Source organism: Motacilla alba, chromosome 5 (genome assembly GCF_015832195.1).
Source record: "Motacilla alba alba isolate MOTALB_02 chromosome 5, Motacilla_alba_V1.0_pri, whole genome shotgun sequence".
NCBI lineage: Eukaryota > Metazoa > Chordata > Aves > Passeriformes > Motacillidae > Motacilla > Motacilla alba.
In genome coordinates, this window is record NC_052020.1 from 39,421,289 (window position 1) to 39,441,565 (window position 20,277).

Genomic DNA, 20,277 nt, shown 5'->3' on the forward strand with positions numbered 1-20,277 from the left:
AGAGAGAAAGAGGAAAGAAACAAACACAAATCACTTGTTAGGAAGGCCCCAGTCTGTCACCTGCTCCATGATCCCCATCCGACATCAAGGTGCTAGAACACTGGGCACCATGGGTGTACCTGTGCTTCAGGCAATGTCCCATCCTGATGTCCCATTGATTATAAGAAAACAAAACAGCAGGGAAGAGGTGCCTTGAACCCCTCTGCTTCCTCCTGGTTACTCTCCAGGCCAGTCAAGGGAGTGGTGGAGCTGGGGCTGACAGTCCTCTGCCCCTGTACGAGGGAGCCAGCGTTGTGTGGGGCATGAGCCGGCCAGGCTGGGGGAGGGATGAGATGAGAAGGTTCTTGCCTCCCACGGGACAGTGGAGTGACCCTGCAGCCCTGCCTGCCCCGGTGCTACCCTGGGTGAGGTATGCTTGACGCTGGGGAGCACTGGATACTCTCTCTGGTCCTTTGCCTCCTTCTTCCCAGGCTCAGGGCTGAGGAGCGGAGGCTCCGCACAAATCGGGCTAGCTCGGGCACGGCTGTGGCGGCACCGGGCCGCGTCGCCGGGGCTGCCCGGGACGGTATCCAGGCGTGCGCCGGGGGACGAGAGCGACCGGAGGGAAGCAGAGAGTGTGCGGAGGAGCGCAAATAGGAGCGCGGGTAAGACGCGCACCCGGTCGGGATGCGAGGTCCGGGGGCGCCGTGATGCGGAGGGGTCAAGAGGTGCCGGAGCGTGCCGGGGATGCCGGCTGCGAGGGCAGAGGGTTGCCGAGGGGTGGCGGGTGCCGAGTCCCGGGGTGCAGGATGCGGAGATGCCGGGCCGTGAGGCGTGGGATGCCTGGCCGTGGGGTGCGGGATGCCGAGGTTCGGGATGTCGGGGTGCCCCGGCTGGTCCCACCCCTGCGCGGCGCTCCCCGCCCCGCGGCCCCGCTCCCCCGCCCTCCCTGACGTGTGGCGCTGGCAGCCCGGCCGGTTCCGCATTCCCGACCCCTCCCCGCAGCCCAGGGGCCGCTATATAACCGGGGCTGATGCAACCCACCCCGCCGCCTGCCACAGCCTGCGGGAGGCGCGCACCGGGGCGGCGGGCGGTGGCGGGCCAAGGCGCCCCGGCGGCGGCCGGCACCGACATCGGCACCCGGCGGGGCCCGGGGGTCGGGGCAGCGGCGGAGGCGGCGGGGCTGAGCCTGCAGCCCGCGCCCGGCCCCTACGGCCGGGCCCCGCGGGCACCCCGGCAGCCCGGTCGCCCTGCACGGTGGGTACGGGCGCGGGCGGGGGGAGGGCCGGGACTGCGGCAGGGGGCGGGCGGCGGCGCGGGGCTCCGCGGGGGTGGCGGGCGGCGGCGACCGGGGCTGGCGTGGGGGGCGCCCGGAGGAGCATCGCGTGTCCCGCGGCGGCGGGCAGGGTGCCGCTGTGCGGGCGGTCGGGCGCGCCGCGGAGATGCGGGGAGACCCTCCACGGGGGCGGGCACAGCCGCAGGGGCGGCTCGGAGCGGGGCTGCCGCCCCCGCACCCGGCGAGGCGCGGGGGCCGGGGGTGCCTGGCTCCGGGCTGCTGCCGCACTGGGGGGCGGCGGGGCGGCGGGGGCGGCTCCCCCCGCTCCTCGGGCGCCCGCCGCCTCCGCTTCACCTGCCGGCTGGGCGCGCAGGTGAGGGGCGCCCACTCCCTGCGGCTGCCGCGCCGGGCGGGCGGGCTGTCGCCGGCCGTGTCTCCAGCCCGGGAGGCCCGGGGAAGGAAAGGGGCCCTGGAGGTGCCCCCGCCGCGCGGTCCCAAGTCCGCTTTAGCAGTCAGGCATGGAGTTGAATGGAAGTTGCATTCTTTTGCACGCTCTGCTCCAGGAGGCGCTTTTCTTTTTTCCATGGAAGGGAAATAGGTTTGAGAGCAAATTGGGGGAAAGGGAGAAATACCAGGGGAGCAAGAGCCACATTATGTTTCCATTTTCCTTTAATGAAGGCCCTGTGGAGGTGTATTTGAAAACACAGGGTCTCCTATGCCTTCGAGGAGGGTGAGAACACTGTGCTGGCTGGTTCCAGGGCCATATGCAGCGTATGGTGGCCAATGAAACAGGGCCTGGCTCGTTCTCTTGCTTGTCTTGGCAGCCTCCTCCATGGCTTGCATTACCAGCCCTGGAACACAACCACTGCCAAACTGTGAGTGTGTGTGCGTGTGTGTGTGTGTGCTTGGACTCCAAGGGCTCAGCAGAAGCAAATGCTTCTGCAGCTCAGACCAGGATTTTTTAGCTAGTTTTGGGAAAACTTGCGTAAAAATCTGTGTCTGGAGGCTCTTGACAGAGTATGCCATGGGAAAAGGCTTGTGGTAAAAGCTTGTGTGAGGGCATCTGTGAATGCCAGTCTTTGGAGTTCAGATTCTTAGTATGAGTTCTAGTGATTTGAAAATGCAAAAACCTGCCCATCTAGGGGATGAGTGTGTGGGTACAGGAGCTGCCATCCACATCATTACTGGGTCATGCAGCAATTGGTGTCTGGGGAATCAACAAAATCTGCTGAATTAGTGTGCAGGTTATTGCCTCTGCTTCCTCATTGAGATGCCTAAGGATGCTTTCCCTGCATCTTCACAGTTGAATATTTCCCTCCTTACAGGATGCAAAGGTCCCTGTGCTACATTCCTTGCCAAGGAAGAGTAAATACTCCCTCAGACTTCTTGCCTCCTCCTGCCCTGTCCATCTCAGCAGTGTGTCCAACTGCTCAAGGAGCACTGAGCATCTGTTCTGTGGTCTCCTTCTCTGTGCTAGTGTTTGCTACTTCAGCTGCATTGCCTGGGCCAGGTACTTGGCAGCATGCAGTGCCTTGAATGTGAAGCTGTAAGAGGCTCTTTTCACTGCAGTGCCTGTTCGTAGTGGGCCTGGCCCCAAGAGCAAGGGAGGCAGAGCCATAGTGAGGCATGGAACCCCTTGCCAGAATGTGTGTGTGTCCTGCAGTGCCATGTAGCAAGGAGGGGGCACTGCAAACCTGATGCCATCTGTCTTTGGCTGCATTTCTCAGTTGCTTGGACTGTCCAGAGTATCAATCCAAACATTGCAGGCTATTTTAACATGCAGACAGAGAGCTGAAGGCACATACGGGCCTCTGAGCTGAGCAGTGCTGTTGCAGACTAGCCAGAGCTGGTCTTTATATGGATTAGAGGTCTTTGTGGATGACCCTGGTATTTAAGGCATAATTTTGAGGAGTTTGTAGGGGGTGTGGGGGTTGTCGTCTCTGAGGCTGCCCTTAGCCCCTGAGGGCAGAGCTTTGTGCTGGAGCAGGATTGTCTTCTTGAAGAACGTTCTAGCCCTAACCACACATGGTTATGGAAGGTCGTGGGTGATTTCAGCAAGTCAGTTGTTAGGCTGCAGCTCAGACACTGAGGTTTTCTCAGACCAGGATATTCCTTCTTTCTCAAATCCCTTTGAGCTGCTTCAGGTACAAACAGGCTAGCTTTTACCTCCCTGCTCTGTACTGCTGTCCAGTGGGTGGTGCAACCTCAAATAATTAATTGCAATCCTAATAATACTGTGATAATTAATGGCTTTTTTTTTTTTCAGTTATTGCAATTAACTATGGCAGTAGGGGAGCCTTGCTATGGTAGGTGCAGTACAAAACCCTGCTGTCACAGGTTGCTGGGGAGTCAATCGCTGCATTGCAGTGGTGGGAGCAGCTAACCTGGAGCTTTTTGCTGCCCTGTGAAGGTATGGAGGAAAACGCTCAGGGAGCAGGGGCTGTGAGCTGACTGCTTTGCTGATGGCAAATGGAGATTATTTCTAAAGCTGAGGACTTGAGAATCAGTATCCCCCCTCCTCATAAAAGGGACAGGAAGTCAAAGCATTAGACAGGCAGGTGTGGAGGCCTAATGGTGAGACTCAGCTGGGCAAGGGGCTGCAAAATGGCATTTCTGCCAAGGAGATGCTGTCTGCTCTGGGCTGCCCCGTGTGCACCGTGTAGGAAGCTCTGAGCTTCCCTGATGGAGAAGAGGAGGGAGGGCAGCAGGGTTCTTTGCGTTCCTGTTTTTAGAAAGCTTCTCATAGCCCTCTGTCTGTCAATGACTTGGATGTTCCTCCTGCCAGCTAGATGTGCAGGACTGAGCCAGAATGTTCCCACTCATGAAGTAGGTTTAGAATTCCACCTCCTGAGGAACAGTTCTTCATAGCTCCTTCTTCTGTTCAGCATTGTGGCCCCCCACTCACTCTGAACTGGGGAGGGAGGTTACATATATGGGCGTTCACAAACCCTGCAACTCTTCTCCCACCACATGGGGTTGCCTGTGGGAGGAAAGGAGCAGCAAGAATGGCAGCTTGGAGTGTCTGTGGGAAGGGCACAGATGTGTCTTTGGACCTGCAATCCTAGAACCAGGTTGTAGGAGCTGTCTCTCCTTCCTGGGATGGAAATGAGGCGTGGAGGCACTACAGTGAGTAGTGGGGTACTACAGTGTCCTGCATTCTGAGATGGCGTGCACTTCTCAGTGCACTTGATAGGCCATGCTGTGACCATGCCTTTACCTGGCCTTTAAACAAGGGGGGATCTCTGGGATGCCATAAAACAGTAAGTAATGTTAGGTGCTCAGTAAAGAGAGAGCATGCATGTTTTTATCCCACTTGGTGTCACTGCAGCTTTTCAGTGTGCTATAGGTGATGGGTTCCTTGGCATCAACAGGTTCAGCAACTGAATGAATGAATGAATATTCCGTGGCTGTTGTTAAAGTCCATGCTTACCAGAGCTACTGCATGGGGATCTGAAAAGACTGGTTACCCTCAAAGGGCTTGTCTGCTGCTGTGTTCTGATGTTTGGCAAATAATTTTGATCACTGTGGTGCTTGGCACTGGCCCTGCAAGTTTCTGCTTTTAATAGACCAGAGCAGAAGCAGCTAGCCAGAAGATATAAGGTGCTACTCAAAATTAAATACATCTAGAGCAGATAGAATTATGTGGCAATGGGAGAGTCTCATGTTTTAGATAGCAGAAGAAAGCTCTAATTGCATGGCAAGATACTTGTGGCACTGGGAATATAGGGAAGTGTCTTTCTGCCTTCATCTGCTCCCACTGGGCCTGAACTTCGAAGTGGAAGTAGAAGAAGGTCTGTAGGCTTCAGACCGTCAGCACTCTGCAGTCTTCTAAGAAGAGTCCAGATGGAAAAAAGCAAGTGGCTCAGAGCTTCAGAGAGAGTGGTAGCCAACTGCCCTGTCTTTGTTTAGGAAGTTACATTCTTGGTTCATGAGAAGTTGGGTATGTCAGGAAAGGGCTTTCATATAAATCATCCTTCTGCTCGTAGAAGGACCTGGATAGATTGAATGTATGACACACAGACTGAGGTAGCTTGATAGCCAGGAGCTAAAAAAAACTTTAAAAATGGCAATAAAGCAGAGTAGAATCTAAGGAACTAGAAGCTGGTAGCGCTGCTTCTGATCTCCAAATCAGAATTATTATTCCCTGTTGGCCAACAGCAGATGAAAGGCCAGTTACTGTGACTGGGGTGCTCCAAGGCAGTACATACAAATGGCAGTGTTGTGCTAGGTGCTAACACACGGATGAGGAGTTCAAAGATTGCTTGTATGGTGGCTTACAGACTTCAGCGGTGCTCTGATGTGTGGCAGCTGACAAGTAATGGCAGGCACCCAGGCTGAGCCTGCTGAGAGAACACCAGGCAAGCATGGCCTTTATTCTGCAGGCAGCACGGAGAAGGGCTGGTAGGACAGACTATGCCTTAGTGCAGTGCTTAACATGGGCAAAAGAGAGACATGCTGGTAGGTACAGAGTGTCAGAATCTGCTGGCTGGCAGTATTAGGTGCTAGATTGGCTCTCTTGAACATCAGAAGGGTACTTGGATCAACCATTATAAATGTCAGCACATGTGAAATAGCTTATGTTGTAAGAAACTGTGATTGTAATATAGGCAGCAAAACTGATAATAAGGCTGCAAATAGCCCTCACTCTCACCAAGGCAGCTGACACCGGAGATAAGGCAGTAATGGCAAGTTAAATTGAAGTGTGACTGTCAGAGCCTGCTTTGGGATGTCTTGGTCCTCTCTGCAGGATGATGCTCGTGGTGCAACAGTAGCAACTGCATTTGGTTTATAAAGAACCAAACAGCGCCTCTGGATGCATAGGATGCTGGATACAAACTGAGGCAGTCTATGTGCAGGGAATTGAATGCATGATTTCAACACAGGTAGGCATTCCTGTGCCAGTTTTAGTCTGTGGGTAAGAATAGCAGTGAAGAGGTGGCAGGAGGGGTGTGAATACAGGCTAGCAAGTGGAGCACAAGCCCCCTGGGTTATACGAATTATGCCTACACATGTTAGATTTATGCTGTAACTGCTGTGCAAACATTAGCTTCTTAAAAAAAAAAAAAAAAAAAACAAACAAACAGAAACCCAAATAAACAGTCCCCTGAAAAAGCAGGTACCAAATCAGCACAGGAAGAGAAAAAAACCCAACCCATTAAAAAAAAAAAAAGCCCAAGAACATGAAGATTAGAACTGCAGGAGAAAGAATAGAAAGGTATGTGGGGGCAGTGTCACTGAGAAAGCTGAGCAACTGTATGGGACAGAAACAACTTGGTAAAGATTCTTCCCTCTAGGCTGTGCTTTCCAGAAGATAACAGACTCTGACAGTAGGAGAAAAACTAAGTAATGGGTGCTGCCTTTAAGAAATATTAAATCAACCAGTGTCACAGACTGCTGACTGTAAGGACGTATTTGGGGAACAAAGCGCACAAACGCTTGAAACTGGTGGGAAAGATGCAGCAAAACCAAGGAGAGCAAAGAAAGCTGTACTGCTGTCAGCCTTTTGAGTTGAGTTGATTGAAGCCACAGGAAGAGCAGTGCCAAAGCAAGGATGCAAAAGTTGCTGCAATTATCAGGAGGGTTTGCAGACATTTCGGCAAGAGGTCAAGTCTTGTGTTACAGCATTTCAACCAGAACAACGGAGTGTAGAGGCAAAGCTAAGGAAATAAAAACTGAATTTTGACCTGTGAAATCATGTGTTGACCAGATTTTTGCTGCAAAGATGGTTCTGAACAGAGCAATGAATGGTATAAGGTACTCATCGTTGAACTGAAGTTGTAAGAAAGCCTTCTCTCCTAATTCACTCTGGAGCATCTTGATGTCATGGCACAAAATGATGAATAGTGTTGGTGCAGAAGGCAGAGTTATGTTGAATGCAAACTCAAGAAGCTGGCGTCATGCTGATCCAATGGTCGTTTGCAAGACTGCACATTCTCTTTCCCCTTGATGTGTTGCTGTTGGCTTCATTATGTGAAAAAGCATAGCTGATACAATGCACACAAAGGAATTGTGTGGTTCAAATGTAGGACACCAGAAAGCTAGGTTGTACTGAAGACATGACATTTCCAAGCTCGTGTAAGGAGATGTTGTTGAAAGACCACCTGGCATTTAGGGGAAAAGGCTGTGTTATTAATCAATCAGTTCTGAAAAGAAAAAAAAATATAATAAGAATCCCAACTAAAGCACTGTGTTAGAAAGTGAATGAATACAGAGGTGAGTTGGTTCATGTGCCTTAGAAATAGCAAATGCTGCAAGGGAATATCCAGAAACTAATTAAGAATTGGCAAGGCACCAGCTGTATTCACCCCATCCAGCCAGATGTGGCTGTTGAAGAGCTGCAACTAAAGGTCAAACTCAGATCCTGAACTTTAAAGTTCTGCCCTACCATGTGAACATGGTACCAGTGTGCTGGAGCTATGGGTAGGCATGTCCGGATCTGCCAGGATAATGGCTTTGGGAGGAAGACCAAAGTATTAAATAGAATTCCATACTCTGGCTTTTTTACATGATCAAAGTACAACTGACCTCTGGCACTCGCCAGAAAAGAATGGGAAGGTATCTGGGACTTGGGATAAAAAGAAAGTTGTGCTCACATTGGGAAGAAGCAAAGGACTGGAACAAACGTAGACGTTGTTCAAGTTTGAGTCCTTCCAATCAGCAGGAGTGACAGTGCCTGGGGCTGAGGGCCCTCAGGAACTGGGGAGATGATCTGTTACTGCACACCTGCTGTGCAGGGAGGGATGGCACCTCTCCTCATTCCTTTTTATTTCCATGGTTATAGCCCTGCTGGGAGTGGTGTTACATTCCTCTCTAAGGCCTAACTCAGCTTGGCTCTTGGCAGTTCTCAATGTGCTCCTGAGCTTTTTGACGCCTGAGCAAGTTCTCACCTATAGAAGACACTTTCCCCACTTTCTACCTAGTTCTCAGCTCATCTTAATGTGCAGGTTTATGGTTATCCAGAAGACTTGGAGCACTTTGATTTGATAAGGTTAAAATTTAGTTTACACTGATGCAGGTGTGATGTGGGCTTTGGCACTGCAGTCCCTGGATCCAAGAAATTTTTAGAGCATACTGGATACTGGGCCAGCCCCTTCGCTCTGATCTGTGTTGTGTGTTACTCTGGTACAGAGACCATTTCAAGGCATATCAAGCTACCAGATCAAAGATGCAGAAGGAGGAGATGTGCTGGAGAAAATACAGTGTTTTCTCAAATCTTTAGCCACTTGTCCCCAGGGACCTGCCCCAGGCTCAGGAGTGCATGGGGGAGGGTGCTGAGTGGTCAGGTTGTCCCACAGTCTGAAGAATGGATTTCTCCTTGCTCCTTATTTCATAAATTGCAGTGGCCCTATATTCAGTCTGCCTGAGGACCTGGACTGTCTAGCCTGGGTGCTCTCAACTGCATGTCATGATGGAAGAAAATTAAGCACAGCATGGCCAGCCAGTCAGGGGAGGGGAGTGTCCTGCTCTGCTCCACACACTGTGGCCTCACCTTGAATACTGTGAGCAGTTTTGGGCATCACAATAGAGAAGAGATTAAGCCATTAGAGGGCATCCAGAGGAGTGCCAGGACCATGGTGAAGGGCCTGGAGGGGAAACCGCATGAGGAGTGGCTGAGGTCGCTTGGTCTGTTCAGCCTGCAGAAGAAGAGACTGAGGGAGACATCACTGCAGTCTGCAACTTCCTTGTGAGGAGAAGAGGAGGGGCAGGTATTCTTGTGACCAGTGACAGGACTCGAAGAAATGGCATGGAGCTGAGGCAGGGGAGGTTTAGGTTGGATATCAGAAAAAGGTTTTTCATCCAGAGGGTGGTTGGGTACTAGAACAGGCTCCCCAAGGAAGTGGTCACAGAACCAAGCCTGGCAGAGTTCAGCAAATGTCTGGACAACAGTCTAAGGCACATGGTGTGACTCTTGGGCTATCCTGTGCAGTGTCAGGAGCTGGACTTGATGATCCTTCAACTCAGGATCAACTATGATTCTATGAATAAATTATAACCAAGAACCAAACCATTCTGGTCCTCCAAGTCCAGAATAGATTTTGGCATCCAGTGCTGAGTTCAAGTCAATTCTCATCCTGAAGCCTGTGAAAGGGTGAATCAGGGCCCCAAGTCAGTCTGTGAGAGACTTCAAGTGAATTCTCATATACTTTTGCTATTGGTTATTTTTCTTTTTTCTTTTTTTATTTTTTACGTAAGCTGTTCAAGCTGGGATGGACATCTGTGGGATTGCTGGCTCGGGCTGTGCTACTGTTGGCAGGTGTCTTCCCCAGTGCCACAGCATGTCACCTTGGTGGCAGCATCAGGGAAGTGGCCAGTTCTGCAGTGTATGCAGCTATCCCAAAATGGTAGACTGGATTTAACTCCATACAGCTCTCTCAGGTGGCAGGGTGTCCTGGGAAGGACCTCTAGATTCACCTCCCCTTTGTCATGCCTCTTTGACCCGGTGCCTTCCTGCTGGAGAGGGATGGTCTCTGAGGAAGGTGGTCGGGATTTAGCCATACTCCCTAAATAACTTGTGTTTTCCTGTCTGGAGTTCAGCCTAAGGGTGTGATGGTACTTATTTCTGGAGGGGTGAAGCATCTTAGCCATGCGTAGGCCTGAAAGGAAGGGGGAGGGAGGTAGCATGGAGATTCAGAGCCCAGCTGCATTGGGCATCTCTGGGCACCTTACGAAATGTTGGTGCAGATTCTAGTACAGGATGTCAGTACAAGATTCCACTGCAGATGTGGAATTATATTTTTTTAGCTTAGAGATCTCTGTGGAAGAATGAATACTTTTATCAGTTTAGGTCCTTACAGTCTCAAGGAGTTGACTTGTAGTCTTTTCTGACTTATCATTACCAAGTATTTTCTCTTTCTTTTCTGTCACCAAATGGGCAGGAGTCCATTTCATCAGGTAGTATCTCTGCTCTTGGGAAGTTACTTGTCTGTCTTTCCTGTTTTCTCTTCAGGCTTTAACAACCTTATGCAGATCACCTCCTCCCTGCCCAGCTTCCTCTCCCTGCAGCAGTGCTCCCAGCACTCTGAACACTGGCTTGCTCTCCCCTTTCTGGTCTCCTAAAGGATGACTGGAGCAGAGGGCTTGATTCCTCTTTATGGTGTCTGTCTTGCTGCATCTGCTTTCCCTGCTCTTTCCCAAGTCTTCTTGGTCACAGCTGAGCAAACCCTGCCAGGGAGCATCTCATGCTGACACCTGGACCTCTTCATTGGCAGATTAGACTGTTTGACAGCTCACAGCTCATTGCAGGTTGTAGACACTCTCTGCTGCAAATCATTCTGTCTGTCACCAATACAGCTTGCACAGCACCCGTGCTGGATGCTGTGGAGCTTGCATTAGCCTCTCTGCCCTTGACTAGCCTCTGTGCTTGTTTTTCCTTTCCTTCTGCTACTTATCTCTGGTTCCTTCACATTAACAAATATATTAAATAATCTCATGGGTAAAGAGATGTGCCAGTGCCAAGAAATCCTTAACTTCTCTGTTTGTCATGATTAACCCTGTTCAGCCTGCTCCCACTGACTCCACCTGAGCAGGGCAGTTGGACCAGGCAATCTCCAGAGATCCCTTCCTGCCTCAACTGTTCTGTGATTCTGTGATCCAGCAGTTCTATCTCACATGCAGCTTTACTCAAGTCTTCAGCCTGCTGCTGACATAGATTTGTCTCCCCGGGATGGCAAGTGCTGAGCAGCTGTGGCAGCTGGCTTGGCTCCATGTGTGTGTGAATCTGCACGACTGTACTGCCTGGGCCAAAAGTCTGTATCGCCTGTTACCTGGTCTCTCAGCAGATGTGAGCGGATGCTTTGGAAAGAGCAGGGCAAGTGCATGTTATCCCTCAGTTAATGCTCCTCTTTTCTCGGACACTTGGTGCTGTGAGAGCCTCCATGAGTTTCCCCAGCTGTTTGTTGAATCCTGCCTTCTGACTGGCTCTTGTGGTTGCAGGAAGCTGCGCACTGAGATTTTTTGTCCACTCCTTTAGTCTGTTTCTCTCTTGACATTGCTGATCCTTATCCCTGCTGTGTTGGTGCCTCCTGCACAGCAGGGGCAGAATGGGGAGGAGGCTCCTACAGTGTGCTGGGACTTCTCTGGATGGGCAGAGCAAGGAGAGCAGTGCACACACACTAGGACATGTGGTTGAGTGAAGGAGAGGGGCAAATGGCTGCTGTGTGGACAGAAGTTGACTCTGAATGTTGTAAGTAGGTAACTTGTGAGTTTCCCAGGCCAGTTACACAGCAGGGATGTACCTGCATTGCAGCCAACAACCATCTGCTCCAGTGGCTTTTGGACTGATGTAACAGCTCCAGCTCTATGGACTTCCCATTTTAGGTTTAATTTTATGATATCTTTGATGCTTGTTCTTCACAGTTATTGATAACTCCCTTTCACCTCCCTATAAGCAACTTGCTGAAGTTTGCCCTGATCCTATTCTCACTTTTTTTCTTTCATGATAGAAGAGGACTTTTGAACCTTGCACCATTTCCCTTCCCCTCCAGTCTTTGTTTCCTCATGTCTGTGCTGAGAGATGTTTGTACAGTGGTGGGTTTTTTCCTTGCAGTTTATCTGTAGTCTTCGTGTTCTGTGTTCCAGCCCTGACCAGTAGCTGAGCCTGCCCAGAAGGAATCCAGCCTAGGGCATATTATGGTCCTCTTTGTGCCATTTTCTTCTTGTACTAATAATCCACACATTACTTAATCAAAATTCAGCTAAAAGCAGACCTTGATCTGCTGTTCTCCAGAGAAAGGTGTCCATGGGATCACATCACTATTGTTGCAGCCAGCTCCTGTTTTTTGGTGCTTTGCCTCTCAGGTCTCTTCCCTTCCTGATCTACACCCCAGTAGCCTGTTCTTCCTGCAGGATTCATGTATTTTGGTTTCTATAATAGAGATTTTGTTTATTCTCTGCCTTTGCCCTTCCCGGGGGAGAATGTCTGCCTTCCTTGATTCATACCCCTGTAGGTGATGGGACTGTAGCATGAGTTAGTCCTGCGCTGTGTCACGAGGCCCTGTAACTGGGTTGTAATGGGATGTCTCTGTCCCCCTCCAGCCTAGGAAGCTGTTTCCCCTGCTATGATGCCAGGGCAGATCCCCGACCCGTCGCTGACGGCCGGTGCGCTGCCTGGGCTCGGGCCCCTGACGGGGCTGCCTGGCACAGCCCTGACCGCCGAGGAGCTGAAGTGCGCTGACATCCGCAACATCGGGGCCATGATCTCGCCGCTCCAGTTCCTGGAGGTGAAGCTTGGCAAGAGACCCCAGCCTGTCAAAAGTGAGGTCAGTATTGGAGGCTGCTGGCTGCAGGTGGCCCCGCAGGGCTGTTGTCTGCATTTGCCTGTGCTTGGCTGTCGTAGCAGTGGCCAGCAGTGTGTTTTATAAGCTCCCTGTTTGGTGATGTGCTTGCATGTTAGCAGCTGCTCCACTAGCTGCCTCTTCTCCCTCCCTGCCTGATTTCCTGTCCCTGGCTGGCAGTGGTAGCCTCAGTGTCCCAGACCTGACTGGTCCAATGCAGCAATTGGCAGCTGCTGAACTCGAGCCCTGTGTGGAGTGAGGACTGCTGCAGCCAACGTGTCCCTAGGTTGGGGCATGCACCCACAGTAGAAGTCACGCAACCTGTCACCCATGTCAACAAGCCCTTGGTGCTTCTGGCACTGGTGTTGCCTTTCCAGTGGTGCTTCTGGCACTGGTGTTGCCTTTCCAGTGGGAATGGGGTGTGTGGAGCAGTGACTCAGCCTGTGCCACAGGCACTGCTGGCTGAGAGCTGCCCCTGCCCCATTGCTTGGGGTGGGCCCTGGCTTCACCTCGAGTTTCCTGGGATGGGGAAGGCGGGTAGTTTCTCCTTGGTAGCACAGGCTGCCATGTCAGAACCAGGCTGAAGGGACTAGGGAGATGCTTGGACAGAGTTTTCCTTATGTCCCATGTGTTGGTTGTCCAGTCTTTGACTCGGGCTGAACTGGTGGTGAGTGTCTGCACTTTCTACTGCCTGCAGATGGAGCTGGGAACCCACCGTTTCAGAGGTCCCACGTCTGTGAGGGTGCTGGCTGCTGTTAGAAGGTCCAGTAAAGAGCCTTCTGAACAGAACGCTTGCTCTGTGTGAGGTTACCTCAGATGATGCCACATGACGATGGCGTGATGTGTGTTTTCTGGCAGCGTGAGCAAGGAGGTGCTGGATGATGTGAAAAGCTGCCTGTGATGAGCTGTGAGCTGAAAGGAGTAAAATAAGAGTTCCAGGGGGCAGCCTGCTCTCCAAATGGTGCTGACACTTGATTTAGCCCAATTTTTTTGGCAGAAGCTCAGCAGCAGCCACCTGTGCAGAGCATCTCTGTTCTTTCCCTGCAGCTGTTTGAGGTGCACTCCTGTGGGTAGAACTGCTATGATGTAGCACATCTGATCACCTTGCAGAGGAGTTCTCTGCCCAAGAGAATGTCCAGTCAGCTTGTGCAGCCTGGAGGTTGCCTGGGAAGGACTGGACAGCTCTGCAGTGGGAAGAGCTGAGGCTAAAATTCTCTGGGAGGCCATTGTAAGCCCTGGGCGTGCTAATGGCTTTTGTTCCCGTATGGCCAAAGCAGTCACGGATTTGCAGCTGAAGCTAAATTCTCTTCCAGGCTCTTGGCCTGAATATTAATGCAGCAAATGGTCTGCAGTGCCTGCCTTGCTTCATGGGTTGAGGAGGAAAGAGGATGACTCTGGCTATGCTGTCTTCCCAGGCCATGGGGCATTTTGGGCACCTCTGAGCTGGCCCTGCAACCGCTGCTTTTGCTTTTTGTGGGCATGGGTATGTGATGCCACTGGCATCTGTGTGACAGGGACAGGGCAGTTCTGCCCCACAGCAGGTACTGGAATTGCTGAATGTCCTCTGAGGCAGCTGTGGAGGCACCATGTGGAGGAAAGCGAAGAGAAAACCCACTGACAGCCCTTGCACAGCTACCTTCCATGCAGCTGGTCCCTCCTCTGCATGGCCCATGAAGCTGAAGAGCTGAAGACAGCAAATGGAGCTGCCCTTGGCAAGGCTTTGCAGCAAAAGCCTGAGGGAGCTGAAGCAGTAGCTGCTTATCCCATGAGTAGCCAAGAAGCTGCCCACGCAGAGTTTTGCAATGCAGCCTGCAGCTGCTTTCCTCTTGCAGGGTGCTGGAGCCCAGGAATGCTGGGTGCCGGCATGCCACTCTGTGGTGCCTGGGAGGACAGGCTGCTTGCCATGAGCCTGGGCCAGGCAGCTCTCTCTGCTCTGCCGGGGGCACCAGCATCTCCTGGCATTGGGGTGTTTGTGCCTGGGGGCACACACAAAACCCACCCAGTGGGGGGGGCAGTTTCTCTGCAGGGTGATGGACAGCCCCACTGGGAAGGCTGCTCTCCTCTTGGACAGGTGTGGACAGATGCTGCTGGGCTCCTCCACCACTGAATCCCTCCTGGGGTACTCCCTCTGGGACTGAGCCCTGCCCTCAGGCAGATGATCATCTCAGTCTCTGAGGCTGCTGACTGAAGCAGTTTGGGAGGCATCCCCATAGGGACTTCTACCCACGGGGATCCCCTGGAGATCAACTGCTGGGACATGCTACTGGGTGATACATCATCACTGTCCCATGTGCCTCTGAATAATGCCCTAACCCTCAGCACCAGGGCCGTGTCAATTTTTTGAACTGAAGTCAAGCAGAAGCAGATGGGGAAAACCTGCTGTCTTGAAGAAGAGATCTTCTCTGCACTGAGAATTTGTGGATTCCTCATACCTAGAAGTGTTCAAGACTAGGCTGGACAGGGCTTTAAGCAACTGCTCTACTAGAAGGTGTCCCTGCCTGTGAAAAGGGGGTTGGAACTAGGTGATCTTTAAGATCTCTTCCAAACCTTTCTATATTTCTATGAAGCTACAGGAGCTGTGCTCAAAAAGCAGAACCAAGGGTTCAAGTTTCTTTTATCTGTGCTGAGCCACCTTCCTTGGGCATCTGTATTTCATCTAAAGGACACAGACCTTTGCTGGGCCCTCTGTGGGGTGGAGGCAGGGTCAGAGACAGGTCATTTATTCTGTAATTCTAGTTGAACGGACCAACAGGGCATGGAAATGTCCGGCAGTTCCCAGGGCTGGTGCAGTTGCTGGTTGCTCTTCCAGTTGCTGTTATGCCCCAAGATGTACTTTTGAAGCCAAGTTTGGGGCTGTTTTTTTAACTTTGGAGCTGTGAGCACAAGTGACCTCTATGCACCCTCCTAGTAGTCCTGGAACTAACAGACCAAGAAGCTGTCTTGGGGGTAGAGGAGTAGTTGGTAAATGTGCAGAGGGAAATTGCATCTTCCCTGATGTCCACCTCCTCTTAAATTCTGTCAGGAAATTTTGTAAGACCTGGCAGCAGAATGTAGAGTTAGTGCCTTCCAGATAACTTCTGCTTACCTGTCACATCTAAGTTACGTGGGTGCAGTGTGAGCTGTCCATTTCTGACTGGACTTGGGGGTATCAGTGCAGTTCCCATCGTAGTTCTCCCAGCTGTGGTACATTGGTGCCTCATGACAGTGCCTTGTCAAAAGAATGGTGGCAGCCTGGCATTATGGAAGTCTGTGCATAGCTTGTGCTGGCTTTGCTTAATATTTTCGCCCCAGCTAAAATAGCAACTGTGGTATAATGTTTGCGAAATAAGGTAGAAAAGATGTAAAACTGTTAGTGCTATAAAGCTCAGACATTGCCTTCTGCAGCGGGCTATGTGCTGTGTATTGGACATGCAGCTTGCTTAAGCTACCCCTTCGCCCTACCTTTGCTGAGTCCACGTTTCATCCAGTCCTTGTGCATCGCACTGGGATGTTTTCATTAGTGGGTTTTGGGCTTGGTGACTGTTAGCAGTGTGCACTGTCTACTGTGATGATGGCCCCTGCAGGCTTCATTGCCTTCAGGCACTGCTGGTGTGTCTGCATGTGGGGTGATCTTGTGGCCAGCAGGTACCAATAGGAATGAGGCAGTTCATTCTGACACCTCAAATTTCAGAGACCCAGGTCAAATGTGGATGAAGGCACTGGGGACCTTTTCTTCTCTATCCATGCTACAGTATAACCTAACTTTGCTTTCCAGCACTCAGATTTTTCTTGAAGGAGCTAGTTTGGGTTCTTGGATGTAGGCATGCCATAGGCCATTTACACAGGCTTTGCAGCACGTATCTGTAAATATTTTGATTATGGTTTTCTGACCCATAGGACCTATTGGCTTGGCCTGTGTGGTTTTAGTCGAAGAGCTCAGAGAACTGAGTCATGGTGAACAATGCACGTACTGCTGTGTCCTGCCTCCTCACAGGGGATGCAGGACCTGTCCCCACCTTACTGTGGTGGCCCTGTGACTCAGACAGTGCTGAAGCTATAGCAGACAGTCCCAGATACTGGAATGGGGCAGGCCCAGCTGGGTTATCTTCCAGGTTTTTCTGTCTCTTGTTCTTGGCTGTGTGTGTGCTGCTTTCAATGTCTGTGCTCACAGAGCTGAGCCTGTAGATGTCTGTGTGACAAACCACCCGTGTTTCTGGGAGGGGGCTCTATTCTCTGTCTCTTCCCCCTCTCAGGGAGGGAGCAGCCCTGTGAAGGGCTGTCTGTCCCCTGCCAGCCATGTCCTCAGCTGTGGGTACAGGTCTCCCTCTCTGTGTTCCCACAGAGTGGACCTAGAGGCTGTAGCAGCAGCATACCTGGTTCCAGCGAGGATTAAGTCATCTTGCTGGTGGCCCGTGACCTGGTGGCTGCCACATTGCCCTGCCATGGGTGGGGTTGCCACGGGCTCACCCCTACCTCCTGCCCCAACCCACATCTGCTGGCTCTGATCTGGGTTTCTCTGTCTTGTTGTAGCTGGATGAGGAAGAAGAGAGGAGGAAAAGGCGCCGGGAGAAAAACAAAGTAGCGGCAGCACGATGTCGTAACAAGAAGAAGGAGAGGACGGAGTTCCTGCAGCGGGTGGGTGCCCCAGTCTGTCCCAGGGCACAGCAGGGACCTCCCTAGAACAGCGCTCCAGCTGCAGGAAACATTGCCTCCTGAGCTTCCCCTCTGCCACCCCTTGCTCCAGTGCCTTCTATCTGGGAAAATACAGCCCCTGCTTTTCATGAGGCTGTGGAGGTGGTGGCCGTGTACGTGCCCAGGCAGAGCTTACCCATGGTACCAGGGCTGGAGGTTGGCTCCAGGCTTGTGGTGAGAGAGGAATAATAATGTCTCTGCCTCGGTGCTGGAGCGGGAACACCCATATGAGCGTGGTACAGGACAGGGGCTAGCTGGCAGTGTGCTGGCCCCTTGACTGAACTCTTAAAGATTTTCCCACTCAGATGCCAGATGCCCACTCCACCTCTAACCCCAGGGCAGAAGAACTGTCACAGCACCTTGCTGTTTTTCTGCAGACAGTGGTGAGACATAGGCAGATGACACAACTTGGAAGGAGTCATTTCACAATGGCAGATGCTTACGGATTGGCTGGGTGAAAACTTAAGCATGGGTTTGTTCCCAAACACCTTACCAGACCACGGAAAGCAGCCAGGCACAGGTTTTGCTGGGGTGCGGCAGAGGCCTGCCCCAGGTGGTGGCTGTGTGTTTCTGTGTGTTTCACTAAGTGCCAAGCACAAGGCAGCAGGGCTGGGGATGAACTGCCTGGAGGGATGTGATGCCTTGGCAGGTCTTCAGCCTGCTCCCCTGCTGCGGGGGCTGAGGGACAGCACTGAGCAGAGGTGGCATGGTGGCCAAATTGTTTCTTGTGTCTTGTCCTGCTAGATAAAGTCACATGCGGTTGTGTTCCTGTCCTGCTAGGAGTCTGAGCGTCTAGAGCTCATGAATGCTGAGCTGAAGGCCCAGATAGAAGAGCTGAAACAGGAGAGGCAGCAGCTCATCCTGATGCTGAACCGGCACCGTCCCACCTGCATCGTGCGGACAGACAGCATCAAGACGCCTGAGAGTGAAGCCAACCCACTGCTGGAGCAGCTGGAGAAGAAGTGAAGGTGGCACAGGGCCAGGAGGAGGAGACAGTGGCATAGGGTCTTCCAGGGTCTCTAATGTATGTACTGTATGAAGAACTGTGCACCCAGGCCTGGTGCAGCCAGGACCCAGTGGGCTTCCTTGGGAACTATGGACCAAACATGGGAACAGAGAAGATCAGGAACCTGCCAACCATGTACTCTGAGGCTGAACCTGGGAGAGGGGCTGGTGGTGCCAGTGAGGGCAACCTCCCTGTTGGGGAGGTTCACAGTCGGGATCATCACAGCCCTTCAGCCTGCTCTCAGCCCTGGGACCCACAAAGCCACAGCATGTCCTGCAAGGAGCAGGCAGCCCGTGGGTAGCAGGGGCTGCGGGCTGAGGAGCGGCAGCTGGGCAGTGCCCACCAGCACTCTGCCCAGAGGCTGCTGCTGCTCCTGGCTCCGGAGGGAAACCCATACCCAAGAACCACAAACACTTGATGCAGCCCCATCTGGTGGGCAGGCCTGTCGGGGCTCGGTGGCGCAGGCGCCCCCCACAAGCACACTCAGTATAATGTTTACAGCCCAGCTGTCCGTGTCGGCCGTGCTTTTGAATGCACATTTTTACACTTTTTTAAAGTATTTTTTACAAAGTTTTTATACAGTGATCTCTATATGGATTTATATAATCACTAGATGTGATCCCATAGAAATGTATGTTATAATGGTCTGTTTGTTACAAACACATATGCCACAGTTATCTCCATTGTGTTACTTGTCTGGTAGCATCCAGCTCCTTTCCTGGCATGCTGGGAAGGGGGTCCAAGCTGCCCTCTGCAGTGGTGTCGCTACCCTCTCCATCCATGTATGTCCTTCATAATACTCAGTTCTGTATCTCAGTAAATGTTACCTTTGCGTATGCTGTCCTCCTGTAGCTCTGTTTGGGTCAGCACTGCGGCAGCATCTGCCAGGGCTGAACGGGCCAGTGTGTTCCTGGCTGAGTGACACAGTGCAGCAGATCCCAGAGCTGGTTTTGATGATTGTGTTAGCAGCTGTGGGCCAGGAGAATTCACCCTAGAAAGCTGGCAGCCTTGGTTGTTAAGCAAGAAGTAGCTCAGTGCTGCACCAAAGAGGATAGGTAGGCATGGCTTGCCACTTGGAAAGGTGGAGGGAGACTGTGTCATCCTTAACTGGTCCTTTGTGTTTCAGTCCCAAATACAGCAGTTTGAACTCAGTTCAGGGATGAGAAAGACACAGGGGAGCTGTCATGATGTCCTTGTGCTGGTCATCCTTTTATGTGCCTTTGTGCTTCCTTGTGCCCAGACTGTAGAGTTCATGGCTCAGATCTGACCCACTCCTCAGCTGCTGCCAGGAGCCAATCTTCATTCTTTGAAAAATGTGATACCTCTGCCTTTCATTAAGCTCTGCTGAAACGATGGGCCTCCTTGTCTTTTTTCTTTATTCCCCTCTGCAAAGTGTACATGGTAATAAATTCCCTCTTTGGTGGTCACTGGAAGTTCCCTATAGAAACCAGATGATCCAGGCATCTTGTCCACAAGCATCTTGTACTTTTGGCTCACCTGGACAGCCTGTGTGCTCCTCCCCACTCAGGAGGCCTCTCTCTCGCCTGCTACATGGCTTCCGGCAGCACTGGCAGTGCTGTGGGTGTAGGTGATGGCCTTTCTCTGGTGAATAGCCACATTGCAGTATAAAATTCTTCTATGAAAATAGCTGGCTTGGAACAGAAATAAAAGGTGCCCTTTGAAACCCAGCATGCTAGAAGCAGCTACCAAAGGTAGCATCAGAAGAGTGATGTATCTACATCAGTTTAATGCTCAGCTGTTCCAGCCAAGGCTTGGGCAGGAGCTGAATCGTAGCAAGGCCCAGGGGTTGGAATGAGATTATCTTTAAGGTTCTTCCTAGCCCAGTCCACTCCCCTGAACAACCTTCTGCTGTATTTCAGTCAGCACCAAGGCATTTGACGCTCAAAGTTTAGGGCATTTCTTTTGCAGGTGACTTGTTTGGGCTGTAAAACAATAAAGTTAAAGCAGAGGGTTCGGGCCTCTTCCCCTTTATGCCACAGCCGGTGACTGTTGAATGGAAAAGGTTCCATCTCTGTGCAGTGCAAAGTTCCATCTCTGTATACTGCAAGCCC

General features: G+C 51.9%; 1 protein-coding gene across 1 annotated transcript; it reads left to right on the forward strand.

Annotated features, from left to right (window-relative positions):
* Nucleotides 1–960: 960 nt before the first annotated feature.
* JDP2 (Jun dimerization protein 2) lies at nt 961–19,041 on the forward strand. Its single transcript, XM_038138943.1, has 4 exons — nt 961–1,236; nt 12,290–12,513; nt 17,038–17,142; nt 17,980–19,041. The coding sequence occupies exons 2-4, from the start codon at nt 12,313–12,315 to the stop codon at nt 18,163–18,165; spliced, it is 492 nt and encodes a 163-aa protein (XP_037994871.1). The 5' UTR covers nt 961–1,236; nt 12,290–12,312; the 3' UTR covers nt 18,166–19,041.
* Nucleotides 19,042–20,277: the final 1,236 nt, after the last annotated feature.